Genomic DNA, 26812 nt, shown 5'->3' with positions numbered 1-26812 from the left:
TCTTCCACTAAGAAGCTCTGTGGGCAGAGACTGTGACTGATTTGTATCGAGTTTTATCTTCAGTACTATTGTCAAGTGCTGTCCAGTTGGTTCCAACTCATAGGGACCCTGTATTAGGTTTTCAAGGAGCAGTTGGTGGGTTTGAACCACCAACCTTGTGGTGAGCAGTCTCTGATGACTGTGTCTGTTGTTTGTAGTTGCTTTAGTGCAACTCATAGTGATCCTGTATAGGGTTTCCAAGGAGTGGCTGGTGGATTTGAACCACTGATCTTGCAGTTCAAACCGACTTTGCGGTCCAGTACTTATGCTACAGTGCTACACCAGGCCTGGAGTTGGTTGTTTTTAAGTGTTGTTGAGTCGGTTCCAACTCATAGTGACCCTGTTATAGGGTTTCTGAGGAACAGTTGGTGGGTTCAAACTGTTGACCTTGTGGTTTGCAGTCCAGTGCTGATCCTACAGTGTGCCACACCAAAAGTCCTGAAGTTTAGAGAAGTTAAAGTTTTTATTTCATGCTGCTTTGAAGAGGTGGAGCCAGAATTCAAATGCAGATATATTTAACTTCAAAGTTCACACTGGGGCCACAGGACACACACAGGGAAAAAGGGGCGTTCTCCACAAACCCCAATAGTCCTTTTTCATCCTCCTTTCTGATTGAGCCAGGGAAGGGGAAAGAGGTATCAATGCTCACCCTTCTAGAAACTTTTGCAGAGCTGCAAAAGAGCTTTCCTGTCTGTGGCTGAAAGGCAGAGCCCCCATCCAGCCTCACATTATCATTCCATCTAGACCTCGACCCTTGGAGGAAAGAAAGGGAAACCAACCAGGGAGCACCCTCCCATCCCTAGGCCTTGATCTTGCAGAGTCTGCACCCTATCTCCTGTGAGAAAGGTACAGTCTGAGCCTCATCTTATGGAAGAGGAAATTGAGTTCAGAGATCTTAGGTAACCAGTCCAATGTCACACAGCTAGTAAGTAGCTGAGCAGAGATACAATCATGACATTTTAACCCCAAACAACTTGTTCTCTCTCTCTTTTTTTCCATTACATTGTGTCAGGCTTACTGGATGTCTCCTCAAAGAAAGAAAAACATAGTTGTGTTACTACTGCTTTCCTACCTATCTGGGCCAGCTCCTTGCTGAGACGCTGGCCCAGGAATATAATAGAATGCAGAGACAACCTGTGATGTGTCTGGGGTGCATTCTCAATTCCTGCTCTTAGCATTCATGGTTCCTTGAAACCTGAAACCAGTGTCTCCCCACTTCTCACTCCCAAAAAGCCTTTTACTGTCTGTCCCTCACACTCAGCCCCTCCATGCTTATTTCAGGTTTCAAGACTTTGCTAGTAGGCCTTATTTGCTCTCACCCATAGGAATGTCCCCTCCTCTGTGCCTACTTAAGCCTGACCCCATTCGTCATGGCCTAAACCGCAAGGTCAGCAGTTCGAAACTACCAGCTGTTCCGTGGGAGAAAGATGAGGCTTTCTGCTCCCGTAAAGATTTACAGCCTCGGAAACCCTGTACAGGGTCGCTATGAGTCGGAATCGACTCCACGGCACATAACAACAACAAAGTCCCTAGGGAGTGCCTCCAGACCTCCTGCCTATACCCTCATCCCTGGTCTCCCTCATCACCACACGCCCCCACCTGACCCCAGCATACACTGTCTGGCCTGTGGCTCAGAGCAGGTGGCCTCCCTGCTTATTAACAATGTCATAGCAGCAACACTTAACTGAGGTCTCACCAGGTTCCAACCACTGCACACTAAGCACTTGAAACGGATTAACTCATTTCCTGCCCAACAAAACCCTAAGAAGATGTTGCTATTATTTTCCTCACTTGATTAAATGGGGAAACTGAAATCACAGCGACTTTAAGTAACTTGCCCAAGGTCACACAGCTACTCACAACTTCCTCATTGGCACCAAGATGAAAATAAAGTCCAAGAAAGTACCACAAAACCCTTTGTAATCTCTCTTGCCCTGCTCTTTGCCCAGTCTTCTCCTACTACTCCTCCAAACACACACTGCAAGCTGCAGCCAGACTGAGCTCATACTATTTCCCAGAAGCCACCACTCTCTCACCTCTCCCTCTTTTTGTCCACGCCTGGCGTCCTAAACTGTATCAAGTCTCCCCATTAGCCCTCCCTTCTTGCATGCTTCCTGTGGACCTTATACATCACCTCTCCACTGTTATTAATTCCTTCTTTGTGATTATCTCTAGGTCGGTCAATCTCCTCCACCTTGTGGTGGTGGTGTGCTGTGGAGTCGGTCCCGACTCCTAGCAACCCTGCATAGGGTTTCCGAGGCTGTAAATCTTTATGGGAGCAGAAAGCCTCATCTTTCTCCAATGGACAGCTGGTAGTTTCGAATTGCTGATCTTTAGGTTAGCAGCTACTCTACCAGAGTTCCTTGAAGGGGTGTTAGTAGACCCATAAAATGGCCTGGCTTGTTGTGGGAGCCTGGAAGTGTTTGAGAATGCGTAAATGAATGCTTACTGCTGTGAATGAGGCCCACTCCCCACTAAGACTCCAGTGAAGGGATTCAGGCCACCTCTCCACTGCTTGTATACTGAGGGAGATGGGCCCAAAGAAGGCTCAGAACTTGCTCCAAGACTGGGTGGTCGTACCTCTGAGAGGGTCCTCCAGCCGTCTATAGACAGGCAGGTGGGGGCAGGGCGTGGGTGCGGACACACCCCCTGCAACTCCCTCGGCGCCCGAGAGGGGGCGCCCCGTCTCCGGCCCACGCCCCGTCGCGCGCCCGGCAGGCCCCCTCGCGCAGGCGCGCTGCCGCGGGCGGAGGATCCGGGCCGCGCTTCCTCTCTCCAGGCCTGTGAGCTTCCTGGAGCTCCGGGCGAGTCGAGCTTGGGCGCCGCTGCCGAGACCGTCGCCACCCTACCGCTCCCGCTCCACCCCACACCAAGTCCCGGGGGTCCTGCTGGGGAGGAGTCCGAGGGGGGCTATCGCCCGGCCGCACCACCGTCGGGACCGTCCCCGGGTCAGCCGTCCCGCCCGCCCTAGCCAGGCTGTAGCCGCCGGAGCCTCCGGGGCGTGGAGTGCAGGGAGCCCTCGCGGCCCCCGATCGAGTGTCCGGGGCTGCCCCCGGCAGCGATCGCGACGTTCCAAATCGAACCGTGGCAGCAGCGTTCGGAAGCGGAACTCTGCCGGGGCCGCGCCGGCTACATTGTTTCCTCCCCCCGACTCCCTCCCGCCCCCTTCCCCCGCCTTTCTTCCCTCCCCTGCCCCGGCGGCGCGGCCACCCCTCTGCCTCGGTCTGCCCGTCCCTCCTCCTCCTCTTCCGCACCCATACCTCTTTGTACCGCACCCCCGGGGGCTCCCGCGCCCCTCCCCTCCCCCCTGGCCGCATGGACCGTCCCACAGGCCGCTGATGCCGCCCGCTGCGAGGTGACTCGCACCGCAGCGCCCCGAGAGAGGTGAGTGCTCTGCAGCCCCGAAGAAGGCGGGCGTCAGAGTATCCCCCCGGAAGGAGGAGGGTGGAGGTCGCCCCTCCAGCTTCTGTTAGCCCGCCGTCGCGTCTCTCCCATCCCCCACCCCCTTCCCTGGATTCGAATTCTCCCGGGAGTCACTGTCAGAACCGGACTGGGAGGGGAGTGGGCGGGGGACACACTGCCCTGCAAGCCCCGCACGTGTCCCAAGGCACCCCGACGTCCCTTCGGGTGGAGCTCAGAATGGGGGCTGGCTGGAGCCTGGAGTGAGAGGGCCGACAAGGGCTGCAGCCCTGCAGGTGTCTTGACTTGCCCCGGTCTGACCTCTCTTTCGTTCCCCACCGAGGCCCTGCTAGGACTTTCCCTCTCCACCGAGGCCCTCCTGGGACTGAACCTGTGACCCTCAGCCTCCCAGGAGACCATGCCTAAGCCAAGGGACCTCTGACCCTTGACTGGGAAAACTGGGAGGCCTCCCTCCTGGGTGGCGGTGGCACCATGCTCGCCCCTCCTGGTCAGCCCTTTCTCTGAAGGGCCCAGGCCAGGTGTCAGGAAGGGGCGTGCCCAGCCACCAGAACCTTGGAGCTTACCTAGGGGTTCACTTCCCTGCCCTTTTTGTAGTCCTGGGAACTGAGGCTCAAAAGAGGGAAGTTGCTACCCTAGGTTTCTCAGAGTTGGCCTGGGTCGCCTCTTCTCTCCATTTGGGCTGTTGAGGGTGGACGGGTGCCCGGTACCGTCACCCACCAGGCCCTTAGCCTGGCTCAGGAAGTACTGTGTGGGGAACGGGTAAGCACGTGCTCCCTACCAGTGACCAGAGATGATGAAAAGGGCTTCCGGCCCCAGCTCTGCCTGGGTCTAGGCTCAGGTATCATCAGCACTGCCGGTGGGATTGCCCCTTGGTGCTGAGGCTGGGTCCCACTGGCAGGGAATGCAGTGGATATGAGTGGGTGCCTTCCTGTATGGCGGGTGTCTGGGTGCTGCCCTCTAACCCCGAGTTGCAACACAACAGCCTAGTGGTCAGTTAAGACCACCCCCCTTCTCAGCCCAGCTGGTACAGGAACATGTTCAAAATTAGAACGTGAATGGATAAAGGAGGATGATGATGATGATGCTAGGAGCCCTTTCAGCACTGTGACATGGGGGCATTGTCAGGGTAGAGGCAACCCACAGGGTCTGTCCTAAGCTTCCCCACACCCAGGCTTCCAGTGTCTGTGTTGGTGTTAGTCTTGAAGCAGGAACAAGGCCCGGCAGAGGAGTGGGCTTGGAAGTGTGGCCATCCTCTTGCTCTGGGAAGATACTGAACCATGTCAAGGCCTTAGGACTGCTGGCAGTTTTGTCCTGCTTGAGGCCCCTGCTCTTGGTTTAGAGTTATTTTTCCTTTTGCCCTGATGTGCTCAGTGGAGGGGGCCCAGCTGTCCTGGGCCTGTTAAGCTCTGTTCACCCAGCCCTAACTTCCTTTCTAGCCTGAGGGGCTGGAGATGGGGCTGGACATGATTGGATGCTTTATTTTTTTGAAACCAACTCAGGGCTGTGAGGGTGAGGTCCTGAGTCCCGAGACCTTTGTGGAAAGAAGTCTGCCTTTAGGCTAGCACGTGTGCAGGGGTGTGATTTTTCTTGGTGCCTTTCTCCCTCTCTGAATAGCTGTGCTTCTCTCTACATTGGGCTGAGGACAAGAAAGGACCAGGGAGGCTGAGTTACCACCCTATGTCCACAGCAAGTGTTGGAGAAGAGGCAGAGTTCAGTGTCCCCCAAACATGTACCAGCAGGGGCTGAGGCCTGACGTCCACAGTGACTTGGCCACCCCCAAAGCCTGACCCCAATGTGTTCTGATCAGCTGGGTGGTGTAATTTGGCAGGATGGCCTGAGTCTAGTTCTGGGATCCATAATTTGAGGGATTTTGAAGACCTGAGACATAATCCCGGGAGAACAAAGTGTTTGGCCTAGGAAAGAGGAGGTAGCTAGCGATCTTTGGACTCGCTCTTTATGTGTCTGGGGGCTATTCTGCTTCCGAGAGTCCTTCCCATGGCAGAAGAGGCAAGTGGCAATTCCTGAGGTCCCAGATACCAAGGCCAGAGCTGGAGGGTGATAGACAGGTCCCAGAGAAGCAAATTCCCTATAAGAAAACTGCTGTGGACGAATTGCCTGAATTTAGAAAGTAACAAAATAGCACTACAGAAATTCTAGAAAACAAACAAAAATCGCTTGAAGTCTTTTCCTAACTTTTTTCCTTTCTCCTATCTGTGTCGTGGCATGGTTTTTCCTTGATTTCTATACCCATAGATAGTTTCTCATTTTGTTCCCTGGTCTCAGTAGCTTGCTTGCCCTCTAAAAACCTGCAGAATACACCAAATAGTTCTGCCTCAGCAGTTTGAACCAAACCCTGCTACTGAGCTTGTGTAATGCTTCCATCTGTCGATGTTAAGGTGGTTGTCACTGTGGGCCTCAAAAGCAGTCTGGGTATTGGAGTTGGCATCCAGCAGACATGGGTTCCAGGCCTAGCCATGCCATTTAGTACAGAGTGGAAAGACCTTGGGCAAGTCCCTGGCCCTGTGAGCTGGAGTTCCTTGATGTGCGAGTGATGTTTCTTGGTTCAGAGACAGTGTGAGCTAATAACTAACCAGGTATTTGAATACGTCTAGCACAACCCCCTGACCTCTCACAAGCCCTTTGTAAGAGGCAGTTGGCTATTTTAACTTGCCACATAGGGTGGAGATTGGCCTACCTCTCACGTAACAAGGTGGAGGAGTGGTCCCTGCCCAGGAAGCCTCTCTGAAACCCTCTGACTCTGAGGTTCTCAGCTGTTGTGACCTGCCACCCTACCACTTCACCACCACCTTATCGTCTCCATCACAGTATGATTGGGTGGCCCACGACATGGGACACGGGCTGGTTAGCTTCCGGGCCTGGCCCCGCCCCTCCTTCTTCCGGTCTCCCAGTCTCATGCCTCAGTGGGCTTGGCCTGTTCTCTCAGAGGCCACTGTCTCCTGCCTCCCAGCATGGCTATATCTTAGGCCAGCCCAGCATTTCCCCACTGGGAGTCGAGCCCTACTTAACCCACTGGCAAAACTTAGGCTTGAGCTAGGAACCCAGGCATGCTGAGCCCCAGTCCAAGGCAGCCATTCCAGCTCCTTTTCCCAGTGACTAAAGGAGTCCTGGTGTGACAGAGTAGGATAAGCACTGGACTGCTAACTGCAAGGTCAGTGTTCCTCAGAAACCCTATACAGGGTCACCACTATAAGTTAGAACTGACTTAAAAACAATAAGAAAGGAGGGAAGAAAGCGTCTCGTTGGTGTTGGAAGGGCAGCAGTTCGGGGACCTTTTGTGTGTTCCGCGTCATCTTCAGCAAGTGTCCCCTACTCACTCGCTCTAGCCTGAATGTGAACTTCTGTGAGTTGCCCTGCTTTTTCTCTGTCTTTTGTGGAGACCACAGTAACTGGGAGTGGCCTCCTGGGCCTGCCCCATGGCTAGTAGGAGGAAACTAGTCTTAGTTTGCCACTCCTGAACCTAAGGGACCACAGCTCCAGATGACCCTGCTGGTGATCAGGACTAAGCCAGGCAGAGGGTCCTCCTCCAGATGGCCCCATTCACTACAGAAAGCCCTTTAGGCCAGTGACTTCAGACTTTTGGGGAGTGTACCCTCCCTCCTGCTCCCGAGGCAAGGGAAATGGGCATTACAACTGCCCTCCTGTCCTACAACTTGGGCTTGGATGAGGTCACTGGGTGGGGTCCTCCCCAAGATGCTGGCTTGGCTGGAGTTAGCTCTTTGGGTGTTTCTCAGTCACCCCCACCCCCTTGGCTGGGGGGCAGGGTGGGTGGAGGAGCAGGCTGCCCCCGACTCTAGGCAGGGAGCACTGCCTCCCTTCCTCCTCTCCTCTGGGTTCCTTCATCTGAGGGCTGGAAATAGAATCCGCTAAGTAATGATTAAAGTCAAATTCAGACCTAAAAATAAAGAGCTGGTGAAGGCAGAGCTACTGTGCTCCCGGTGTGGCTGAGGGGAGAAGCGAGCAGGGAGAGGCTGGCCTTGGACCCAAGCCCCTGCTCTCCAGGAGGGGGCCAAAGCCCACCAGGGAGTCAGTCAGGAGTGCTTCACCCATTGGTCACCATTGGTCTCAGACTGGCAGGACCAAAGAGAGAATCCTAGTTCTACCATGGGGAAACTGAGGCCTGGGGAAGAAGTGGTTTGTCCAGCACTGTCCACCATGGGCTTGAGGAGCAGGTGCCCAGGGACTGAAGTACCCCAGCCATTCCAGCGCCCCCACTGTCAGCTCAGTTTCTCTTCCTGGATTTGAGGTGCTGTGAAGACGCAGCTTCTCACACACAAGCTGTGTATGCCTTGGCAAAGCCAGGCCTCCGACCGCAGCTTCCCACTGTCTCCCCTTCCCCTTCCCTGGGTCTGGAGGAGGAGTCACAGGAAGGAGCAGGATGGAGGCTGGGTGCCCCCAGTCTGCCCTCTCAGTACAGTTGGAAACCTTGTGGGCCAGGGAAAGGCCGTGTGCCATCTCATACCTGTCTGGCCAAATACCTGGTCCTCTCCCATTCCCAGGCATCTGTGATCTGTGTTGTCCACACTGCAGGGAGGCCAGTGGGAGGATTGAAGACCCCATAGATCAGACACAGCAAGAAGTTAGTTAGGGGAGGCCTGAGATGCTGACTTCCAGCAAGGCTCTGCGTGGGCTGGAGCAACCAGGAGGGCTTCCTGGAGGGGGAGGGCCCATGAAAATCAAGAAGCATTTGAGGAAGTGAGCAACACAGCGAAGACAGAGGTTCTTACTTGGAGCTTTTGCTCTCTCCTAGGCCGTTGGCCCTTAAGTTCTGTAATTGCTGTGTGACCCTGGACAAACTCTTGGGCTTTCTGTCCAAGTGGGTTGCAGCAAGGGCCCTGATTTAACCTCTTCTGTCCAGAGCAGATGATCAAGCTCTAGGTAGACTTCCCCTTATCTGCCTACCCAGCTCCCCTGCCGCCTGCACCCCCCACACCTATATTTCCACTTTCAGGCTGAGCCCAGGAAAAAGTTGGAGGTTTATCATCTGAGCAAGTTCATCTGAGCTCGTCTCCACTTCACTGGCTGGAAGTTGAGTGACCCCGGCCTCCTCTGTCAGTGGGCGCTCATTCCTATACTTTCATTGTCATGATTCCTCCTACTGGGGGACGTTGTTGGTCAGCCCCGTCATCCCTCCAGTGGGGAACAAGTGTGTTTGTTCTTTTTGATGGGCCCATAGCTTTACTTCCTGAATCTGTTCTAGGGGTTCCAGCTCAGAGATGGGGACCAGGAATCCAGGACCAAAGTTCTAGATCACCATAGGTCTCATGGCCTCAGTCTCCCCATCCATAATGTGACTAGGGGCCATTGAGGTAAGGGGCAAGGATACCCCATGGTTTTTAAGGGTTCCTTAGAGGGGGTGCCATGAGGCTCTATGTAAATGTATGTAAGTGAAGATGCCAAGACCACAGCCTGGGGGAGTAGAGGCCTAGGTGAGGGCCCTGGGGAGACCTGGGAGTCCCTGAAGCATGTGGTGGTAATTAGGCTCCTAAAAGGTAATTAGAAACCTTTCTGGGCCAGGAGTAGCAGCCTCAAGCCTTGGCTGGGATGGGGGAGGAGATTCCCCCACTAGCCTCCTCTAACCCAGCCCCCACCTCTCCCAAACCGCTAGATGGGATTTCCGGTCCCACGGAGTCTATGAGGGCAGGATAAAAGTCAGTGAGTTGCAGAAATTTGGTTTTCAGCATTTTTTCTGCTGTTAAACTTGCCTCTTTCCCCTTAAAGCAAAGATACTGAAGGCTCAGGGAGCCCTAGAGGTAGGGGGTGGGAACACAGTAGCCAAAGTTGGGCCTCTTACCAGCCCTTCCCTGGTCCCCAGTGGGATTTAGGCATAGAGCCCTTGTGGCACTGTGGGATAAGCATTGAACTGCTAATAGCAAGGTTGATTGTTCAGACCCACTAGCTACTCTGTGGGAGAGGATGATGCGATCTCTTCCCATAAAGATTTACAGCCCGGGAGCAGTTCTACTCCAGCCTGGAGGGTTGCTTGATGGCAGGGGGGTTGGTTCATTTGGTTGTGAGAGTCTTGTAAGTAATTCCACCGCCCCAGGCCCTGAGACTGCTGTGCAGTGGGGGTGCTGAGCGGGCTGGAGTCAGTGGGAGCCCAGTGAGAGCCCGCCTGCAGCACTGTCTGGGTGTCCTTGGCTAGGGAAGGTGCTGCCGAACTAGGGGTGGGGCTGATTCTGTTGCTGCCAAACCAGCCTAACTGCTGGTGGGCACCCCGCCCTCCTCCAGAACACTACCCTTTCAGAGGGGGCTGTGCCCAAACCTGAAACTTAATCCTGTGACCTGTAGGAAACTTCTGTCTCAGGGTTCAAAGCCTCCTGGGACCCCCACCATCACCACCACAACCACCACCACTTTTGAGCCATTTTTAGACTTAATTGTTATTATGTGGCCTGAAATTGATTCCGATTCCTGAAGAGTCCGAGTAACAGATTGGAACTGCCCCCATGAACTGTCCTCTTTAAGGGAGTAGATTCCTAGGTCATTTCTCCCTCAGAGCAGCTGGTGGGTTAGAACCTTCAACCTTTTGAGTTGCAGCTAAACGCTTAATCGTTTTGTAATCATGGCTCCTCCTACCCACTGTAAACAAAACAATTGCCCTTGAGTGGAATTCCAACTCTTAGCCACCCTATCAGCCAGAGTAGAATTGCCCCATAGGGTTTCCAAGACTGTAATCTTTATGAAAGCAGACGGCCACATCTTTTTACCTTGGAGTAACTGGTGGATTTGAACTGCCTATCTTTTCACTAGTAGCCAAGCACTTAGCCACCAAGACCCCTCTACCCTCTGCTGTTGTTGTGAAATTCTGTTGAGTTGGTTCTGACTCATATGACTTCCGAGGAGTGACTGGTTGAGTTTGAACCGCTGATCTTGTGGTTTAAACCGACTTCACGATCTAGTGTTTATCCTACAGGGCCACACCAGAACTCCTCTGCACCACCATTTAATTTAATCCTAGAGTGCACCCTCTACCCCCTGCTTCCACCTGAAATCCTATCAGGTCCAGCTACACCTCTCCTCCCCTTTCTTGAGAGCTTTCCCCCACTACCCCTTCTCTCTTCTGTGTGGACAGGCACACTCCAGGCCCTGGTGGACTGTCCAGTAGCTGGGATGGAGGGCAGGAACCAAGTCTGCATTTTGTTGGGGTCCCTAGTCACTGGCCTGGGCACAGGAGAGTCCACCAAGTGGAGTTCTTCAGTCACCAAAGGCAGGTCCTCTGGGCCCTTTGCTCCACCCTCTGTCAATCTGAAGCCCACTACCCATGAGGCTGGGCCCATGGAAAGTCTCCAAGAATGAGATGACAAAGTGGCCCTTCCTAGTGCCTGCTACCTCCAATGACTATCCGTTCCCCTGGAGGGTCCCGCTGGGTCCTATGGCAGGACCAGTGTCTGGGGGCCAAGGCCCTGAGGTCCCCTTGGTCCCCTGTGCACTTCCCTTTTCAGTGGGTATTTTTAGCTGGATGTAAACAGTTTCTGCAGGCTCCCACGCCCCATTAGGCAGTCGAGGTTTGGCGAGGGCTGCAGAGCAGTAGCCAGGGAGCCACACTGGTCCTTAGCCTACGCTTGGCTTTGGGGTCTGCAACTGCCCCCAGGGTAGGAAAAAGGCAGACTGGGAGTTTCTGGTCTCCCAATTCTTCCTCCCTTCCCCCGAACGCCACACCATTTCGGGCTCCCAAGAAAGGCCTGCCTGCGGCTGCGGCCACTAACCTCAACACTTGGGCACAATGCCCAGCCTGTTCTAGGGACCCCAGCACAAGGGCTGCTGGGAGCAGGGTTTGGAGCAGGAAGTCAGCGTGATGCATTGACCCAGCCCCATGCCAACCAAGCCCCTTGACTGTAGGCAGCTGCTGCCCCTTTGGGGTTAAATATAGTCCTATTGGTTAGGGGACCTTAGGGTTTGGATCTCAGCATGATGCATCCAACCCCACAGCCCTTGTTCATTCATTCTTTCATTCATCCAGCCTGCCAGCTTGTTGTTGTTGTTAGGTGTCATCGAGTCAGTACCAACTCATAGCTAACGCTGGTTTACTGAGCAGCCACTCTGGGCCCAGTTTAACCCCCTGTAGAGCTCCCAGTTTGCCTGAGCCACAGACCAGGACCAGCGGCTTTTAGGGAGCACATGGAGGAGGAGAGATGTGTGAAGGCATACAGTAGCCGGCGCGCCTGGGAACCAGGGAAGGCCCCTGGCAGAAGTCATTTGTAAAAGAGTTACGTATTTTCCTTTTTACTTTGTGGAGGGAGGTTAAAAAGAAAAGTAAGTCCACATAGCAAATATGTGTATTGTGAAGTGCTATAAATCAATTCTGATTCATAAGAACCCTATATAGGGTTTCCAAGGAGTGGTTGGCGGGTTTGCACCACTGACCTTGCAGTTAGCAGTCCAGTGCTTGTCCTACAGTGCCACACTGGGCTGAGCAAATATATATAGTGTTAAGTAAATGTCCCTTAACCTCTGGTCCCTAGTCACCTCTTTAGGTCCCAGAAGCAACAAACCTTTTTATGCATTCCCGACCTCTTTCCATGGGTAATCTGTGCGTGCTTAAGATTATATATATGTATATTGTATGTTCCCTGTTGAAACCACAAGCACTAATAGAACATAGATGACATTCTGCACCTTGCTTTATCCCTCATTTTATTTTGAGTATTTCAGACTTATGGTTGGTTGCTGGTGAAGTGCTGTGAGGTCGGTTCCAACTCATAGCGACCCTGTACCGGGTTTCCGAGGCTGTAAATCTTTACGGGAGCAGAAAGCCTCATCTTTCTCCTGCCAAACACCTGGTAGTTTTGAACTGCTGACCTTGTGCTTCACTTCCGATTCGTAACCACTACGATAGGAAAGTTGAAATAATAGCATGGCGATCCCCATGTTTTCTTCCCTAGTTCTTAATGTTTTGCCACATTTGCTTTACTTCTTACCTTATATATGTATTGTTGTTGTTGTTAAGTGCTATTGAGTCCATTCCAACCCATAGCAACCGGTTTTCACAGCAGGACTATATACATAAGTTGTTGTTAAGTGCTGTCAAGTCAGTACTGACTCATAGCAACCCTATGTAGGTTTTCCAAGGAGTGGCTGGTGAATTTGAACAGCCACCTTGAGGTCAAGTGCTTATCCTATGGCATCATACCAGGACCCCTGTATACATATGTTGTTGTTGTTGGTGTAAGTGCTGTCGAGTCGGTTCTGACCCATAGCGACCCTATATAGGGTTTCCAGGGAGCAGCTGGTGAGCCATAGTTAATCGTGGTGTGTATATTTTGTTTTTGCTGTTTGAGCGTTAGTTTCAGTCCTCTAGTGTGTATTACTTAAGTGAGCACTATGATCACACACAGGAGTCCTGGTGTAGTGCTGTGGATTCATGCACTGAGCTGCAAGGTCAATTTTAACCACAAGGTTGGCAGTTCAAGCTCACTAGCTGCTCCTTGGAAACCCTATTCAGTGTTGTTATCAGTCAGAACTGAAAGGAGCTCTGGTAGCGTAGTGGTTACAAATCGGGCTGAGAACCTCAAGGTCAGCAGTTTGAAACTGCCAGCTGTTCCTCGGGAGAAAGATGAGGCTTTCTGCTCCCTTAAAGATTTACAGCCTCGGAAACCCTGTACAGGGTCGCTATGAGTCGGAACTGACTCCGCGGCACATCACCAACCAACCACCCAGTCAGAACTGACTCCACGGCACTTAACAACAGTGATCACACTGAAGTAAAATAACATTAATTGTATGATATTCTCTATTTCCATTTCTTCAAATGATTTTATAGCTTTAGCTTTTTTTTTTTTTCTTGATCCAGAATCCCTCATTCAATTTTGTTGTAATATTTCTTTGTAATCTTCGATTTAATCTAGTACGTTCTCCCAGCCTTTTTTTTTTTTTGAAGTGGGGGGAAGGGACTCTTGCTAGAGTGAAAGGTCCAGGCCTGTGGTTTTGAGTTTCCCTGGTTGCTTCCCCCTGACTGGATCCAGGTGGGACGACTTTGGCCGGAACGCCACACAGGTGATGTGTGTCCTCAGTGTGTCATATCCAGAGGTACATTGTACATAGTGTTTGCGCTTACCACCACCTTACGGGGTCCTGGCGACACAATGGATCAAGCTAACCCCAAGTTCGGTGGTTCAAGCCCACCAGCTGCTCCTTGGGAGAAAGGTGAGGCTGTCTGGTTTCATGACGATTGGCAGTCTCAGAAACCATAAGGAGTAGCTCTCCTCCGTCCTAGAGGTACCACTGGGAGTCGGCATTGACTCACTGGCTGGCAGCCGGTGGATGTCTCTATCTTTGTGAAGCTTAATTTGATTGTGGAGTTCAGGAGGTGTGTGTTTGAGGTCCTTATTGTGAGGAAGGTGGCTTTTCCTCATTCTGATTAATCAGCGCAGTACTTAGAAGCTGTGTCACAGCTATTCCCCCAGTGGCCTGAGCTGTTTTTCCTTAGTTTGTGATGGAATATTCTGAGTCAGCACCTAGAGATTACCCTGTCCCCAGTACAGCTAAAGGTATGTTGCTGCCTTTTCGGGATAGATGGCAATTTATTTATTCGATCCCCTGTTAATGGACAAGAGGCATTCCCCAATCTCATGCTGCTACACAGAGTCCTACAGGACAGCCCTGTTGCATTTTCCTTAGACACATGTGCAATAGAAGAGATTCCTCAATGGCACCATAAAGGCTGAGGGGAAGTTCCCAGGGAGGGGGAGATGTGAGGAGGACATGCCAAGACAAGGACGTGGATGGGGTTCAGGTGTCCTGGAAACCAAAGGTAGGAAATGAAGTCTGGATGATGTGCTGGGGAGCCAGCAAGTTGCAGAGAGGGCAAACAATTCTACTAAGGCCACACAGCAAGTTGGTGGCAGATCCAGGCACATGACCCAAAGCCCCTGACTCCCAGGATGGTGCTTGTATATTGCCTTCCTAAAATGGCCTGACCCAAGCAGGGTCTGGTGCTGTAGTATAAGCAGTGGACTGGTAACCACAGAGTCAGCAGTTCAAACCCACCAGCAGCTCTTGGAACCTCTATGTAGGGTTACTGTAAGTCAGAACCAACTCCGTGACATACAACAACAGCACCAAATTTGTAGTAGGAGCTCTGGTGGCACAGGGAGTTAAGTGTTGGACTGTTAACCAAAAGGTCAGTGGTCTGAACGGTAGGAAAAGAGTATTCTCCAGTCAAGATTTATGGCCTCAAAAACCCGAGGGAGCTGTTCTACTCTGTTCTCTAAAGTCATTATGAGTCAGAATCAACTCCACCACACTGGGTCTGGTTTGTAGTAGGGGGTCCTGGTAGCGCGGTGGTTTAAGCACTAGGTTGCTAACCGCAAGGTCAGTGGTTCAAACCCACCAGGCACTTCTTGGAAGAGTGTTCCCATAAAGATTGGGAGCCTGAGCTATCCTGTAGCACAGGTCTAGGACTCGGTCCCTTGGGGGTGTTGTGAGTCCAAATCAATTCAGTGACAGTGGGTTGGGTTTGGGGTTATTCAGTTTGTAGTGTGGAGTCTCTGAGTGACACAGACCGTTGAGCACTTGGCTCCTAACCAAAGGTTGACCGTTTGAGACCACTGAGCAATGCCTCAGAACCAGCTACTCATCACTGGTTGACGTTTGTCATTTCCTTCCACCACCTCTGCCTCAGCTTTCTGACCTGTTGGGGAGAAGGGGGACTCACACACACACCCCACCCCTCAAGGCTTGGCCCTACGAAAGCCAAGGCTGGGAGGCTCATGACCTTGCTAAGGAGGAGCTGGCAGAGTGGCTCACCATCTGTTTCCGGGGTGTCTACATCAAGCAGGTGTTGCTCCCAGGGTGAGAAGCAGCCAGTCCAGTCCTCAAAACAACAGGTCACCACCAGTCGTTGTTCAGATGGGGACACAGTCAGCGGAGCAGAAGGGAAGGTCACTTCCCTCTCCTTTCCAGATCTTGCGTACCCTTCAAGGCCCAGTTCCTCAAGGAAGCCCCCCCAGACCCTTCCTGAGCCTACCCCTTCCTATAGCACCCCATCTCTGCCACCTAGGCCCTGGAAACATGGTGTGGGGTGCTCCTGTGGGGTGTGCTGAGTGGGAAGAGCTCTCACCCACATTGTGATCTTGTCTCTCTGGGCCTCGATCGGAGTTGTCTGTGAAATGGGGATGATTGTAGCCTCTCTCCATATTGTGAGGATCTGATGAGCTATATGTGCCAAGGACAGGGCCTGGCACAGAGTAAGTGTTCAGAAAACAGGGGCTGTGATTATTTTTATTATTATCATCAAGTCAGTAGGGAGGCGGGAGCAGCAGCTGTAGGCCTGGAAGGGAGTGTTTGCAAACTGACAGCTGGGAGGGTGACTAACAGAGCCACAGCCTCCGCACCCTCCTGCAAGTTTTGGGAGGAGGGAGAGGCATGGGATAAGGTCAGGCAGAGTCCTACCCAAAGGGGCCGTAAGGTTGGGGGCCCAGCCAATCCCCTATTGCCTTTAACTAGCTGTGTGACTTCAGGTATGTCGTTCAACCTCTCTGAGCCTGTTTCTGCTTCTACATGTATAATATGGGGGTGGGAAGAACTCACACTTTCCCCACATCATGGTGTCCCTGGTCCCTGTATTCATGTGGTTCAGTTGTGTACACTTGTTTGTGTTGGGGGTGCGGATTGTCCAGGCTCTTCCTCCTTGGGCCTCATTCTTCCTGTCTGTAGATTGTTAGGGCTGTTGGGCTGACTTCTGGAAGGAAGAGAAGGAGAGAGGACTCAGGCCAGGCTCCGTGCCACCCCTTCAAGTGCAGGGTCTCATCGCATGCCCCCTGTAGTCCACTTGTATGGATTGAGAGGTCTGTGGCTCAGAGGAGTCAGTTGTCCTGAGCTGTGAACTCGCACTCACTTGGGCTGGCCAGGCTTTGAGCCCAGCTGAGCCTAACTCTAGAATCAGGTGTGAGGCTGGAAAGTGGGGGTGGTCTCCCAGGATTGGGCAATGACCAGGCCTCCTTAGCTCCTCTGCTGTCCTGGGCCACATGCCCCCCCACCCCCCACCCCCCACTGTAATGCCCTGGGCTCCAGGCCCCTCAGAATCAACCCAGATTGGTCACTTTAGCACTTGAAGCCCTCTACCACCCAGCAAGGTTTATGGAGGCCCACTTGAAACCATTCCCCACAGGGTGCTAGTGAGGCAGGCTCAGTGTCGAGAGCTCCAAAGGGCCAAAGGAGCTGCTGTCCTCACCTTACCCTCAGCAGTCAGTCCAATAAAACCCACCATCCTTGAATCAAGTCCAACTTACAACGAGCGACCCTGTTAACTAGAGTAGAACTGCCCACGGGTTGCTGAGACTATCAATCTTTACGGGAGTAGGCCTCATCTTTCTCTTAGGGAGCAGCTGGTGGGTTTGAACTGCTAACCTTTCAGTTAGCAGCTGATGCTTAACCTGCTGCACCACCAAGACTCGAGCTAGGCCTGTTCTTTCTGGCTGTTTCCTTCTTCTTTACCTACACCTTTGCTCAGGCTGTTGCACCAACTTGGGGGCCTTCCCTATATGCCGCTCTCTGCCTGTGTAAGCCCCCATTATCAGGGCCCTGCTCCAGCTCTCCCTCCTCCAGGAAGCCCACCTGACTCCCGAGGCCTTGTTCATTCACTGTCCTAGCCACTTGGCCTGGAGTATCTTCTCCCCCTGCCTGGCCTGGGCCACATGCTAGTGTCTGTGACCCTGGGCCTGGGGACAAGGCATGGGACAGAATTTCTATTCTGCTATACTATGACCCTAGACAAGTCCTTGCCTCTGCATAAGCCTCAGTGTCCTCATTTCCATCTCTGAAAAGGGAACCACAGCCCAGCCCCCTCTGTTCCTGAGGGGTTTGAGGGAGAGGGTGGAGGGAGCCCTGAGCTGGCCCGTGAGGTACAAGGGCCTTCAAAAAGTTTGTGGGGAAATTCCATGACCTTTTAATTTTTCCACAAACTTTTTAAGTCCCCTTGTATGTGTATGTTTGGAAGAAAAGGTATTTGATGGTCCTAGATGGATGCGAAAGCTGGACAGTGAATAAGGAAGACCGTAGAAGAATTGATGCCTTTGAGTTATGGTGTTGGAGGAGAATATTGAAAGTGCCATGGGCTGCCAAAAGAACCAATAGATCCTTTTTGGAAAAAGTGCAGCTAGAATGCTCCTTGGAGGTCAGATGGCCACTTTGTCTCTCATACTTCAGACATATTGTCAGGAAGGACCAGTCTCTGGAAAAGGTTATCATGTTTGGTGGAGGGTCAGAGAAAAAGAGGAAGACCCCCAACGAGATGGATAGGCCAAGTGACAGCATCGATGGACGCAAGCGTGGCAACAGTAGTGAGGTTGGCCCGGGATTGGGCAGTGTTCGTTCTGCTGTGCATGTAAGGTCGCTACAGGACGGTACCGACTCGATGGCACCTAACAACAACAACAACAACAAATGAGCCCCCTGTGTAAAAATTGGTTAGAACATAGCCCTGTGCTTTAAAACCCCAGAATGGCACCCACGTTATAAGTGAGATGACCAGCTTGAGCATAGTGTGTGTGCCCAAGGAAGGAGCCATGGGCTGATCTGGGACCTGGGGTGGCTGGGGGAGCATTTAAGGGACATAAGTTGTGTGCCCTCGTGAATTTCAACTCATAGTAATGCCATGTGACAGAGAACTGCCCCAAAGGGTTTTCTAGACTGTAGTCTTCCCAGGAGCCATTGCTACTAGGTGGGTTCAAACCACCCGTCTTTCAGTTAGTTGCCGAGTGCTCCTTACTGTCACCAGAGCTCCTGAAGGAAAAGTACACAACTGAAAGCTAATGCACCCAGAGCCCCTCACACCCCTTCCAGCCACCACCTGCTCCCGTCACTACCCCAACAGCATGGGGCCATCTGGCCAGATATGAGGCTTTATCCAAACGGACTCGTACAACCTGCTTTCAGTGTCTGGCTGCTTGTCTAACGTGTTTAGCGATGTTGCATCGGGGTCATTTCCCCACTGTAGTTTAGGCACATTTGCTGCTGTGTGGTATTCTGCTTTGTAAATACCCTGCAACTGGTCCTTTTTACTCCGGGGCAGGGGACATCAGTGTGAGGTTGATGACACATCCCATGACTGGGGATGATCTTGCATCTGTCTTGGTGGCTAAGGTTTGCTCTTGGATGTGGATCTTGCCTGGGGTGGTTGTGTCAGAGGCAGGGGCACAGTGGGTTTTCAGGGCACTGCCTGGGCAAGCTTTCAGAAAGGAGGACTTCCTTCCCTGCAGACCAGTTCTCCAGCCTCCTGTATTCGTGTGTGCCATTCCTTCAGGTCTTTGAGGTCCCTGTGGAGGTGGGCTTGGTGATCGCCTCTGTTCGTGGTCCCTCAGCCCTCCTGCTCCTGCCCCTCTTCTACCCAGTGTTCTTGGAAGAGACCCAGAGCCTGACCTGGAATCTCAGCCTGCTGAGAACTGGAGAGGGAGGCCCTGCCCCAAGTCCCAGCTCCAGAAAGCCCTTGGTGCCTGTTCATGTCCCTGAGTGGGGACTCTCTCCTCACACCCCTCTTCCCTTGCAGCTCTAATGGTACCAAAGTGACAGGTCAGCCTTCCTGTGCCACAGGGACGTGGATCTCCTGAGAAGATGTCGGCAATACAGGTACCTCAGGGCTGAGGGCCTGGAGCATTGGAGCACCCCCACATTCCGTGGGTGCTGAGCAAAGGAGGGAAAGTGGGCATACGGATCAGTCCACTCTGTCCCTGCCCTGGCTCTTAAAGTAGAATTCAGGGAGCACTCTCCGGCACAAGACCCTTAGAGGTGATGCCTAGGACTGGGACTGTGGGAGTCTCAGCTGGGGTGGGACCTCAGGTCCTCCAGGGGAGGGGCGTTTCACCCAGGCCCACAGGGGGAGGGTGTGGGCAGATGGGTGGAAAGGGGCCCCTGCCTGTGCCCACCTCCCTGTCACCTGCTCTGCAGGCCGCCTGGCCATCCGGTACAGAATGTATTGCCAAGTACAACTTCCACGGCACTGCCGAGCAAGACCTTCCCTTCTGCAAAGGAGACGTGCTTACCATTGTGGCGGTCACCAAGGTACTCAGAGATCTGACACCCCAACCCCCACACTCCCACCTCTGGGTCTGGGTCTTTCTCTAGGGGAGGGGAGGGACTAAGACCCTGTCTGGACTGCCTTCTCCCCAGGACCCCAACTGGTACAAAGCCAAGAACAAGGTGGGCCGTGAGGGCATCATCCCAGCCAACTACGTACAGAAGCGGGAAGGTGTGAAGGCCGGCACCAAACTCAGCCTCATGCCGTGAGTACTGCTGAGGGAGGGGAAACCGGGAGGCTAGAGTACGGACTGCACTGTGCAAAGGCTTCCAGAAACCAGGAGAAGGGCTCAGTTGCTGAGGCTCCAACAGCTAGACGATAGGAAGATGGGCATTCTGGGAGGAAAGCACAGTGCACACAAAGGCTAGGGGTGCTGTGTGCCTGTCTGCATGCAGCAGGGACAGGAAAGCAAAAGATGAGGCCCTCGAATGCCTCACTGAGCAAGTAGGAACCATGGTGGCTCCTAGAGGGAGGAGCTTCAGGAAGTGGAGCCTATGATTGCAGGTCCCAGGATCAGTACCTTTGGGCAGCTGTGACCTGGCCTGACGGCTGCTCCTCCTCCCCCCAGCTGGTTCCATGGCAAGATCACACGGGAGCAGGCAGAGCGGCTTCTGTACCCACCTGAGACAGGCCTGTTCCTGGTGCGGGAGAGCACCAACTACCCCGGGGACTACACGCTGTGCGTGAGCTGCGACGGCAAGGTGGAGCACTACCGCATCATGTACCACGCCAGCAAGCTGAGCATCGACGAGGAGGTGTACTTTGAGAACCTCATGCAGTTGGTGGAGGTGAGCAGGAGGAGCCTTCCTGCCAAGCAGGCCTTGCCCCCCACACCTGATCCCCTGGTGGGATTGGGCATACCAGTCTGGGTTCTAGCGCTCGCTCACTCTGGCTAGATGACCTTGGGCATGTTGTGTAACCTCTGTGAGCTCTGGTTTCCTTCCACCTCCACAGAGCTCCTGCTGCATGCCAGGATTGATCTCTGACCCCACAGTGCTGCCATACTAGCCCTGAGCAGCTACAAAATGAGTGCAAGGACAAGGGGCCAAGTCTTTCTGATCCCAGAACTGGTTCCCTCCAGCCACCATAGAACTGCTTGTCCACAGATGTGTGTACCTAAGCAGGCGCTCTGGAGCAGTGCACCTGAATGGTCAGGACCCGCCTCCCCTCTCCCTCCCTGCTCCCTAGTGTGGACTAGCTCACTGGCCTGGCGAGCACACTCCACCCAGCTTCCAAGGCCAGTTCCATGGACCCAGGCCACACAGCAGGCCTCCCATGTTTACTCTCTGGTCTTGTTGGCCTCACTTGGTTCTGGGAAGGCCCTGGACATGGCTGTCTCCAGGGCTGCCTCAGAACACTGGTCAGACCCAGAGTAGGAGGACAATCGAGTGTCTGTCTAACACCTAGGTGTGGGGTGCCCCAGGAAATAGTCGTCCTGTCTGACTCTGTGGCCTCCCTAACCCTTGCTCTGCCGGAAATGGAAATAGGAGTCCAGTGGGGGTAGGGAGGCCTCCCCCCTTTCAAGCAGCTCCCAGCTGGGCAGAACCTGCAGCTGCTGCCCTCTGGTGGTCAGACTTGAGTGGTACTAGTGAGTCAGCTGGATGGAAGTAACTGGGGGCTGCTTCTGAGTGCCTTCCCCTCCCTCCCCAGCACTACACCTCAGATGCTGATGGGCTCTGCACTCGACTCATCAAACCAAAGGTCATGGAGGGCACGGTGGCGGCCCAGGATGAGTTCTTCCGAAGTAAGTGCTACCCCTAGTTCCAGATTGCTCACCACCTCTTCCCACCCAGGCTGCCCAGCACTGTAGCCCATCCTGGTGACTCTGGTGACCTTCAGGGAACCCCACACCCATTTAGGATCCACCCTGACTTTGTCACCCTAGCTGTGATCCCCACCCTGGCCTCAACACCCCTCCCTGACCCCTCCCGCTAGGTGGCTGGGCACTGAGCATGAAGGACCTGAAGCTGCTGCAGACCATTGGGAAAGGGGAGTTTGGAGGTGAGTGGGAGAGGGTGGGGACCCAGGAGAGGCCGAGGGCTGGGGGGAAGTCCAGGGAACAGCCCCAGCCTTGTCTCCCCCCAGACGTGATGCTGGGCGATTACCGAGGGAACAAAGTAGCCGTCAAGTGCATTAAGAATGACGCCACTGCCCAGGCCTTCCTGGCTGAAGCCTCAGTCATGACGTGAGTTGGGGTGGGAGGTGGATGGGGCGTTGCCCAGGCTGGGTGGGATGTGATGCGCAGACTCACAGGCTTTGCCCACTGCCACCTGTCCCCAGGCAACTTCGGCACAGCAACTTGGTACAGCTTCTAGGTGTGATCCTAGAGGAGAAAAGTGGTCTCTACATCGTCACTGAGTACATGGCCAAGGTAGGCACCTGCCCCGTCATCCAGCCCCACTCTGGATTCCAAACCGTGAGGGCCCTCCTGTCCCTCAGTCCCCTCCCTCCAGCTGAGCTCTGAAACCACCCAGGGCTGGCCTTTTGTCCTCGCCCCTCATGTGTTAGTGACTGTAATCCTGTGGACAAATCACCTCAGCTCCCCAAGCCTCTCTCTCCTCATCTGAGACTGCTCAGCTCCATGAGAAATGAATGAGGTCATGCCTGAAGTGGCTTGAGCAGGGTGTCCAGCATGTAGAATCGAATACTCAGTAGTGTCCTGACCCACACATGTGCCCCTCCTTCCCTTTTCTCCCCCCTTTCTTGAGTGTCACCATGCACCCAGCCCCACTAGTCCTTGAGGGCTGGAGGGCAAGTCTGACTTATGGGGCTGTTGGTCTGTCTGTCCTACTCCAGGGAAGCCTGGTAGACTATCTGCGGTCTAGGGGACGATCGGTGCTAGGCGGAGACTGTCTCCTCAAGTTCTCACTGTGAGTGAAACGGCCCCCAGGGGGAGGGAAAGGGAAGCCCCTTCCTGCCGTGGGAGCACCAGTCTGAAGAAGGGACATGTGACTGGCTGGCCCCCAGGGACGTCTGTGAGGCCATGGAATACCTAGAGGGCAATAACTTTGTGCACCGGGATCTGGCTGCCCGCAACGTGTTGGTATCTGAGGACAACGTGGCCAAGGTCAGCGACTTCGGCCTAACCAAGGAGGCATCCAGCACTCAGGATACGGGCAAACTGCCAGTCAAGTGGACAGCCCCAGAGGCCCTGAGAGAGAAGGTGGGCAGACCTCCCCTTGACCCCCGAGCCTGAGCTGAGGGAGATGGGTCCTGGGTCACCCCCAAGCCCCAGAGTCCCTAACACTGCTTCTCCCATTCCACATGGCAGAAATTTTCCACCAAGTCTGATGTGTGGAGTTTCGGAATCCTTCTCTGGGAAATCTATTCCTTTGGGCGAGTGCCTTATCCAAGAATTGTGAGTGTGGGGGCTGGGGCTGGAGCGGGAAGGTGGGGACAGAAGCCTTGGAGTGGGGGCGGGGGCAGAGCTGTGCCCTCAGGTGCTCCCAGATCATCTCCTGGACCTGGGTTTGAGGCACCGGAGAAGGGGAGCCCCGAAGAACTGATGGTGGGTAGGGGACCTCCAGAATCCAGCCTTGTAGGGGCTCACATCACCTGTTGCCCACAGCCCCTGAAGGATGTCGTCCCTCGGGTGGAAAAGGGCTACAAGATGGACGCCCCTGATGGCTGTCCACCTGCCGTCTATGAGGTCATGAAGAACTGCTGGCACTTGGACGCCACCACACGACCCTCCTTCCTGCAACTCCGAGAGCAGCTCGAGCACATCAAAACCCACGAACTGCACCTGTGACCCTCTGCCTCCGCCCAGGTCATGGGCTTGTCGGGGGAGACTGGGCCTGGTGCCCCCACTCACAGGGCCCACACCTGAACTGAGCCCCAGCAGGCCGGGGCCTCTTTTCTCTGCTCCAGCCTGCGCCCCCTCTGGCCCCCCAGAGACCCAGCCCAGGCCTGGCACCTTCTAATGGACCCACTATAAAGAGGCCAAGAAGGCAGGAGACCAAGGAGTGGGAGGCAGCAGGTGCCCCCCACCGTGGCCACGTTTCCCCTGACCTCCCATCTCTCGTCTTCTTAGAGTTTTATTCTTATCCTTTTTTTGAGATTTTTTTCCGTGTGTTTATTTTTTATTATTTTTCAAGATAAGGAGAAAGAACGTACCCAGCAAATGGGCATTTTACAAGAAGTACGAATCTTATTTTTTTCCTGTCCTGCCCATGAGGGTGGGAGGCACCAGGCCCCTCTTGAAGGGACCCACATCTCACCCTTGTTCCCCATCCCATGTTGCGTGTCCCATGTTGCCTCGGTCGCCCGTGTTTGCGCTTGACCATGTTGCACTGTTTGCATGCGCCCGAGGCAGACGTCTGTCAGGGGCTTGGATTTCGTGTACCGCTGCCGCTGCCCACCTGCCTTGTGAGATGGAATTGTAATAAACCACTCCATGAGGACACTGCTGCCAAGCCTTGGCGCTTCCTCCGCCGAACCTCTGTCCTGCCCAGCCCCTTTCCTTCCCTCTCCCACTGTGCCATCTTGTTCATCCCCCTGTCTCTGTGAGTGGGGCTGTGCTTGCCCTGTTGGTGGGGCGGGGCGGGGTGGGGCGCACGGCCAGGAGATGTAGTCGCCGCTTTGTGTCAGCTGCACGAGCGAGTGTCCTGTGTCTGCCAGTGGGTGAGCCTGTCCCCTCCTCGTTGTCCTGTCATCATCCAGGCTGGTCCTTGGGCCAGCTAGGGCTCCAGAGCCCAGCCTGCAGGATGCTGCCTGGGGTTCCAGCTGCCTCCTTTGCTGTTCAAGCCTTCGGTTCAGGAGGGCAGGAGCCAGGGAGTGGGGAGGGGGCCCAGGTCTGATCAGATGGTAAAGTCTCCTGCTCAAGAGTCAGAAAGAACAGTGGTGGGCCTGGGAGATGGCTGGGCCCCTGGTCAGACACAAGTACTTCGTATCTCAGAGTAGTGGCTCATGATGGGAAGTGGGGCTCTGAGCATCTGGTGGGTCTTAGCTTACCTCCATTCCCACACCTGCCACATGCCAGGCCTGGTCCTTACTGGGCTTTGTAGGGTCTGAGGCTACAAAGGGACAGAGCAGGTAAAGTGAGACCCTGCACAAAGACACCTTCCTCCACCCCACCGTGGAGAACGTAGCTGGAGGAGGAGGAGGACCAGCCCGGGGACTCTCTGTCTTGAGGTTCTGTCACATGGTTAGTAGCATCCAAAGTGGGGCAGCTCACTCATTACCCAGGCAGGTGGGATCCCCTTGTCCAGGCAGCTGGACCTGAACTCCAGTCCTGACTTGGAAGGGAGCCTGTGTCCACTCATTCCCCTGCATCCCTCCAGGCCCTATGCAGTAGCTACCTTTCCTCTTCCCGTCCACCTTTAGCACAGGGCCAGGTGAATTCTAAAGCACACCATTCCACCCTATGTGAATGAGCCCTGGGCTTCAGAAGCAAACAAGACAGGCTCTTGGGCCTTCCCAGTGGGAAGACAGACATTAATCACATGGCCACACACACAATTACAACCTGCCAAGTACAGTATGAAAGAAAACATGGGAATTCAATCTTCACTGTAGATGAGGGATGGCTTCCTGGAAGAAGCCATCTTTAAATGGATCAGATGAATTAAGAGGCAGGAGATAATAGCATAGCAACATTCCAGAAGGGGCTGAGAGCCTGGTTGGTTTCAACGTCTAAGGAGACCAGTGAGGATGTTCACAAAGCTTATGTTGAGAGGTAAGGGTGGCAAGGACATGGCTTTTATCAAACCAGAGCCCTGGGGAACCAGTTTTAAGTTTTAAGCACAAAAGTGATGTGGTTAGGTGTGAATTTATGAAGTGATCTCCCTGTACTGGTAGAGGTTTGAGGAGAGCGCAGGGACAGTGTGAGGGTGTGGATGTGGAATGACCGTGTAGGAGATGATAGTGGGCAGGAGACAGACTCCACGGAGATTTAGAGGTAAAATGGACTGAACTTGGTATGAAGGAGAAAGAGGAGCTATATTGGCATCTGACTCTTCAGTCAGAGGGGTGGGGTAGGGAGGTCAGTGTCATGGGTTGCCTGCTAAGTGAGGAGACATCGTGATGAGCACCGTTAAGGACATACTTTTACTTTTGAAATTGCTAGGAAATGTTGAGGAAGCTAACAGTGTATGATTGAACTGAAGACAAGGCCACGTTGGAAGGACATGGAGAAGAGAAAAGGGCTCTTTTCTCAAGTGTAGAGGAACTCAGCATTCAAAGCCTGAGAAGGTGGCCAGACAAGGTGACAGAGAACAGCCTGCAAATAGAAAATGGATGTCAGAGGTTGAGGAATATTTTTCCAGGGAGGACTGACCAGGGTCCAGTGCTTTAAGAAGACCTGGGAGACAGACCAGTCTCTTGCTGGAGGTCACTGGTGGCATCCATGAAACCTTGGTGAGGCAGAATCCAGGAGGGTGGGAGCAATGAGGGATGGTCAACAATCTTCAAAGGAATTTAGCTGTAAAGAAGATACAAGGTAGAGGAGGGTGGGGAGGGTTTTGACAGCTGTGGGGAAGAACATGTGCCTTAGGACCCCAACTGAATACTGAGAGGGAGAGAGGCAGGAGAGCCACAGGGAAAGGGTGACTGGTAGAAGATGGAACCCTCAGATGAGCTGTTCTGGAATCCAAAGCACAGGGAGAGAGGGCCTGTCCAGATAGAACTGCAGAGGCAAGTACTACCAGTGACGTGCTGGTAACTACCAGGTCTAGACAGGTGGGGTGGGGTGGGGCTCTACACTGTGTCTGCAGGAATCCTGGACATATTGGTGCTAATTGTAGTGGTCGTAAATACACTCACCTTGGACGGTTTCAAGCTACCAAAGGCTACACTGAATTGGGTGGGGGAAGGTTGGAGTTGAATTGGCTCTGTGGGTCCAAACAGGCTCCATTACACTGATAACGCCCGGCTCAGAAACCTGCAATGGTGCCCATGGCCATGGATCACAAAAGGGGTCAGGCAGGCAAGAGACCAGCATTGGACCAGGAGTGAAGGAGCTGCAGCATCCAGCTGATCTCCCTCTCCCCTCTTTCTCCCGTTCTGTGCTGGCCACGCCACAAACCAGCAAGACAGTCACCATATGAAGAAACTCAGAGACTTAGTGCCCAGAAATGGAGCAGGGGACTAGATACACCTGCCAGTTGGTGTTGAGCCAGTACGCACAGGCACAGGAGGGCTAGGGTAGCTTCTTGGGCCCTGGGTGGAGTGGGAGGGTGTGCCTGGTGAAGGAAGGGCATGGCCTGTAAGGTGGTGAGGCGTGACAGCCTGCTAGGATGTGGAATTAGAGGGCCTGAAGCATGACTGACACTCTGGGTGTACCGCTGTAGGGTGAGCCCTGAACTGCTAACCACAAGGTCA

The 26812-nt window shown here is 53.7% G+C and overlaps 1 protein-coding gene across 1 annotated transcript; it reads left to right on the top strand.

Annotated features, from left to right (window-relative positions):
- Nucleotides 1-2794: 2794 nt before the first annotated feature.
- CSK (c-src tyrosine kinase) lies at nt 2795-23930 on the top strand. The gene is made up of 13 exons (XM_006866482.1): nt 2795-3423; nt 18965-19044; nt 19363-19476; nt 19585-19697; nt 20061-20280; nt 21143-21236; nt 21428-21493; nt 21578-21677; nt 21773-21863; nt 22289-22362; nt 22460-22655; nt 22764-22850; nt 23061-23930. Exons 2-13 carry the CDS (start codon nt 19030-19032, stop codon nt 23241-23243), a joined length of 1353 nt encoding a protein of 450 aa, XP_006866544.1. The 5' UTR covers nt 2795-3423; nt 18965-19029; the 3' UTR covers nt 23244-23930.
- The last annotated feature ends 2882 nt before the right edge of the window (nt 23931-26812 follow it).

The sequence above is a fragment of the Chrysochloris asiatica genome, unplaced genomic scaffold (assembly GCF_000296735.1).
Source record: "Chrysochloris asiatica unplaced genomic scaffold, ChrAsi1.0 scaffold00092, whole genome shotgun sequence".
NCBI lineage: Eukaryota > Metazoa > Chordata > Mammalia > Afrosoricida > Chrysochloridae > Chrysochloris > Chrysochloris asiatica.
The sequence above is the reverse complement of the archived record's forward strand: the minus strand, read 5'-3'. Positions and strand labels throughout refer to the sequence as shown.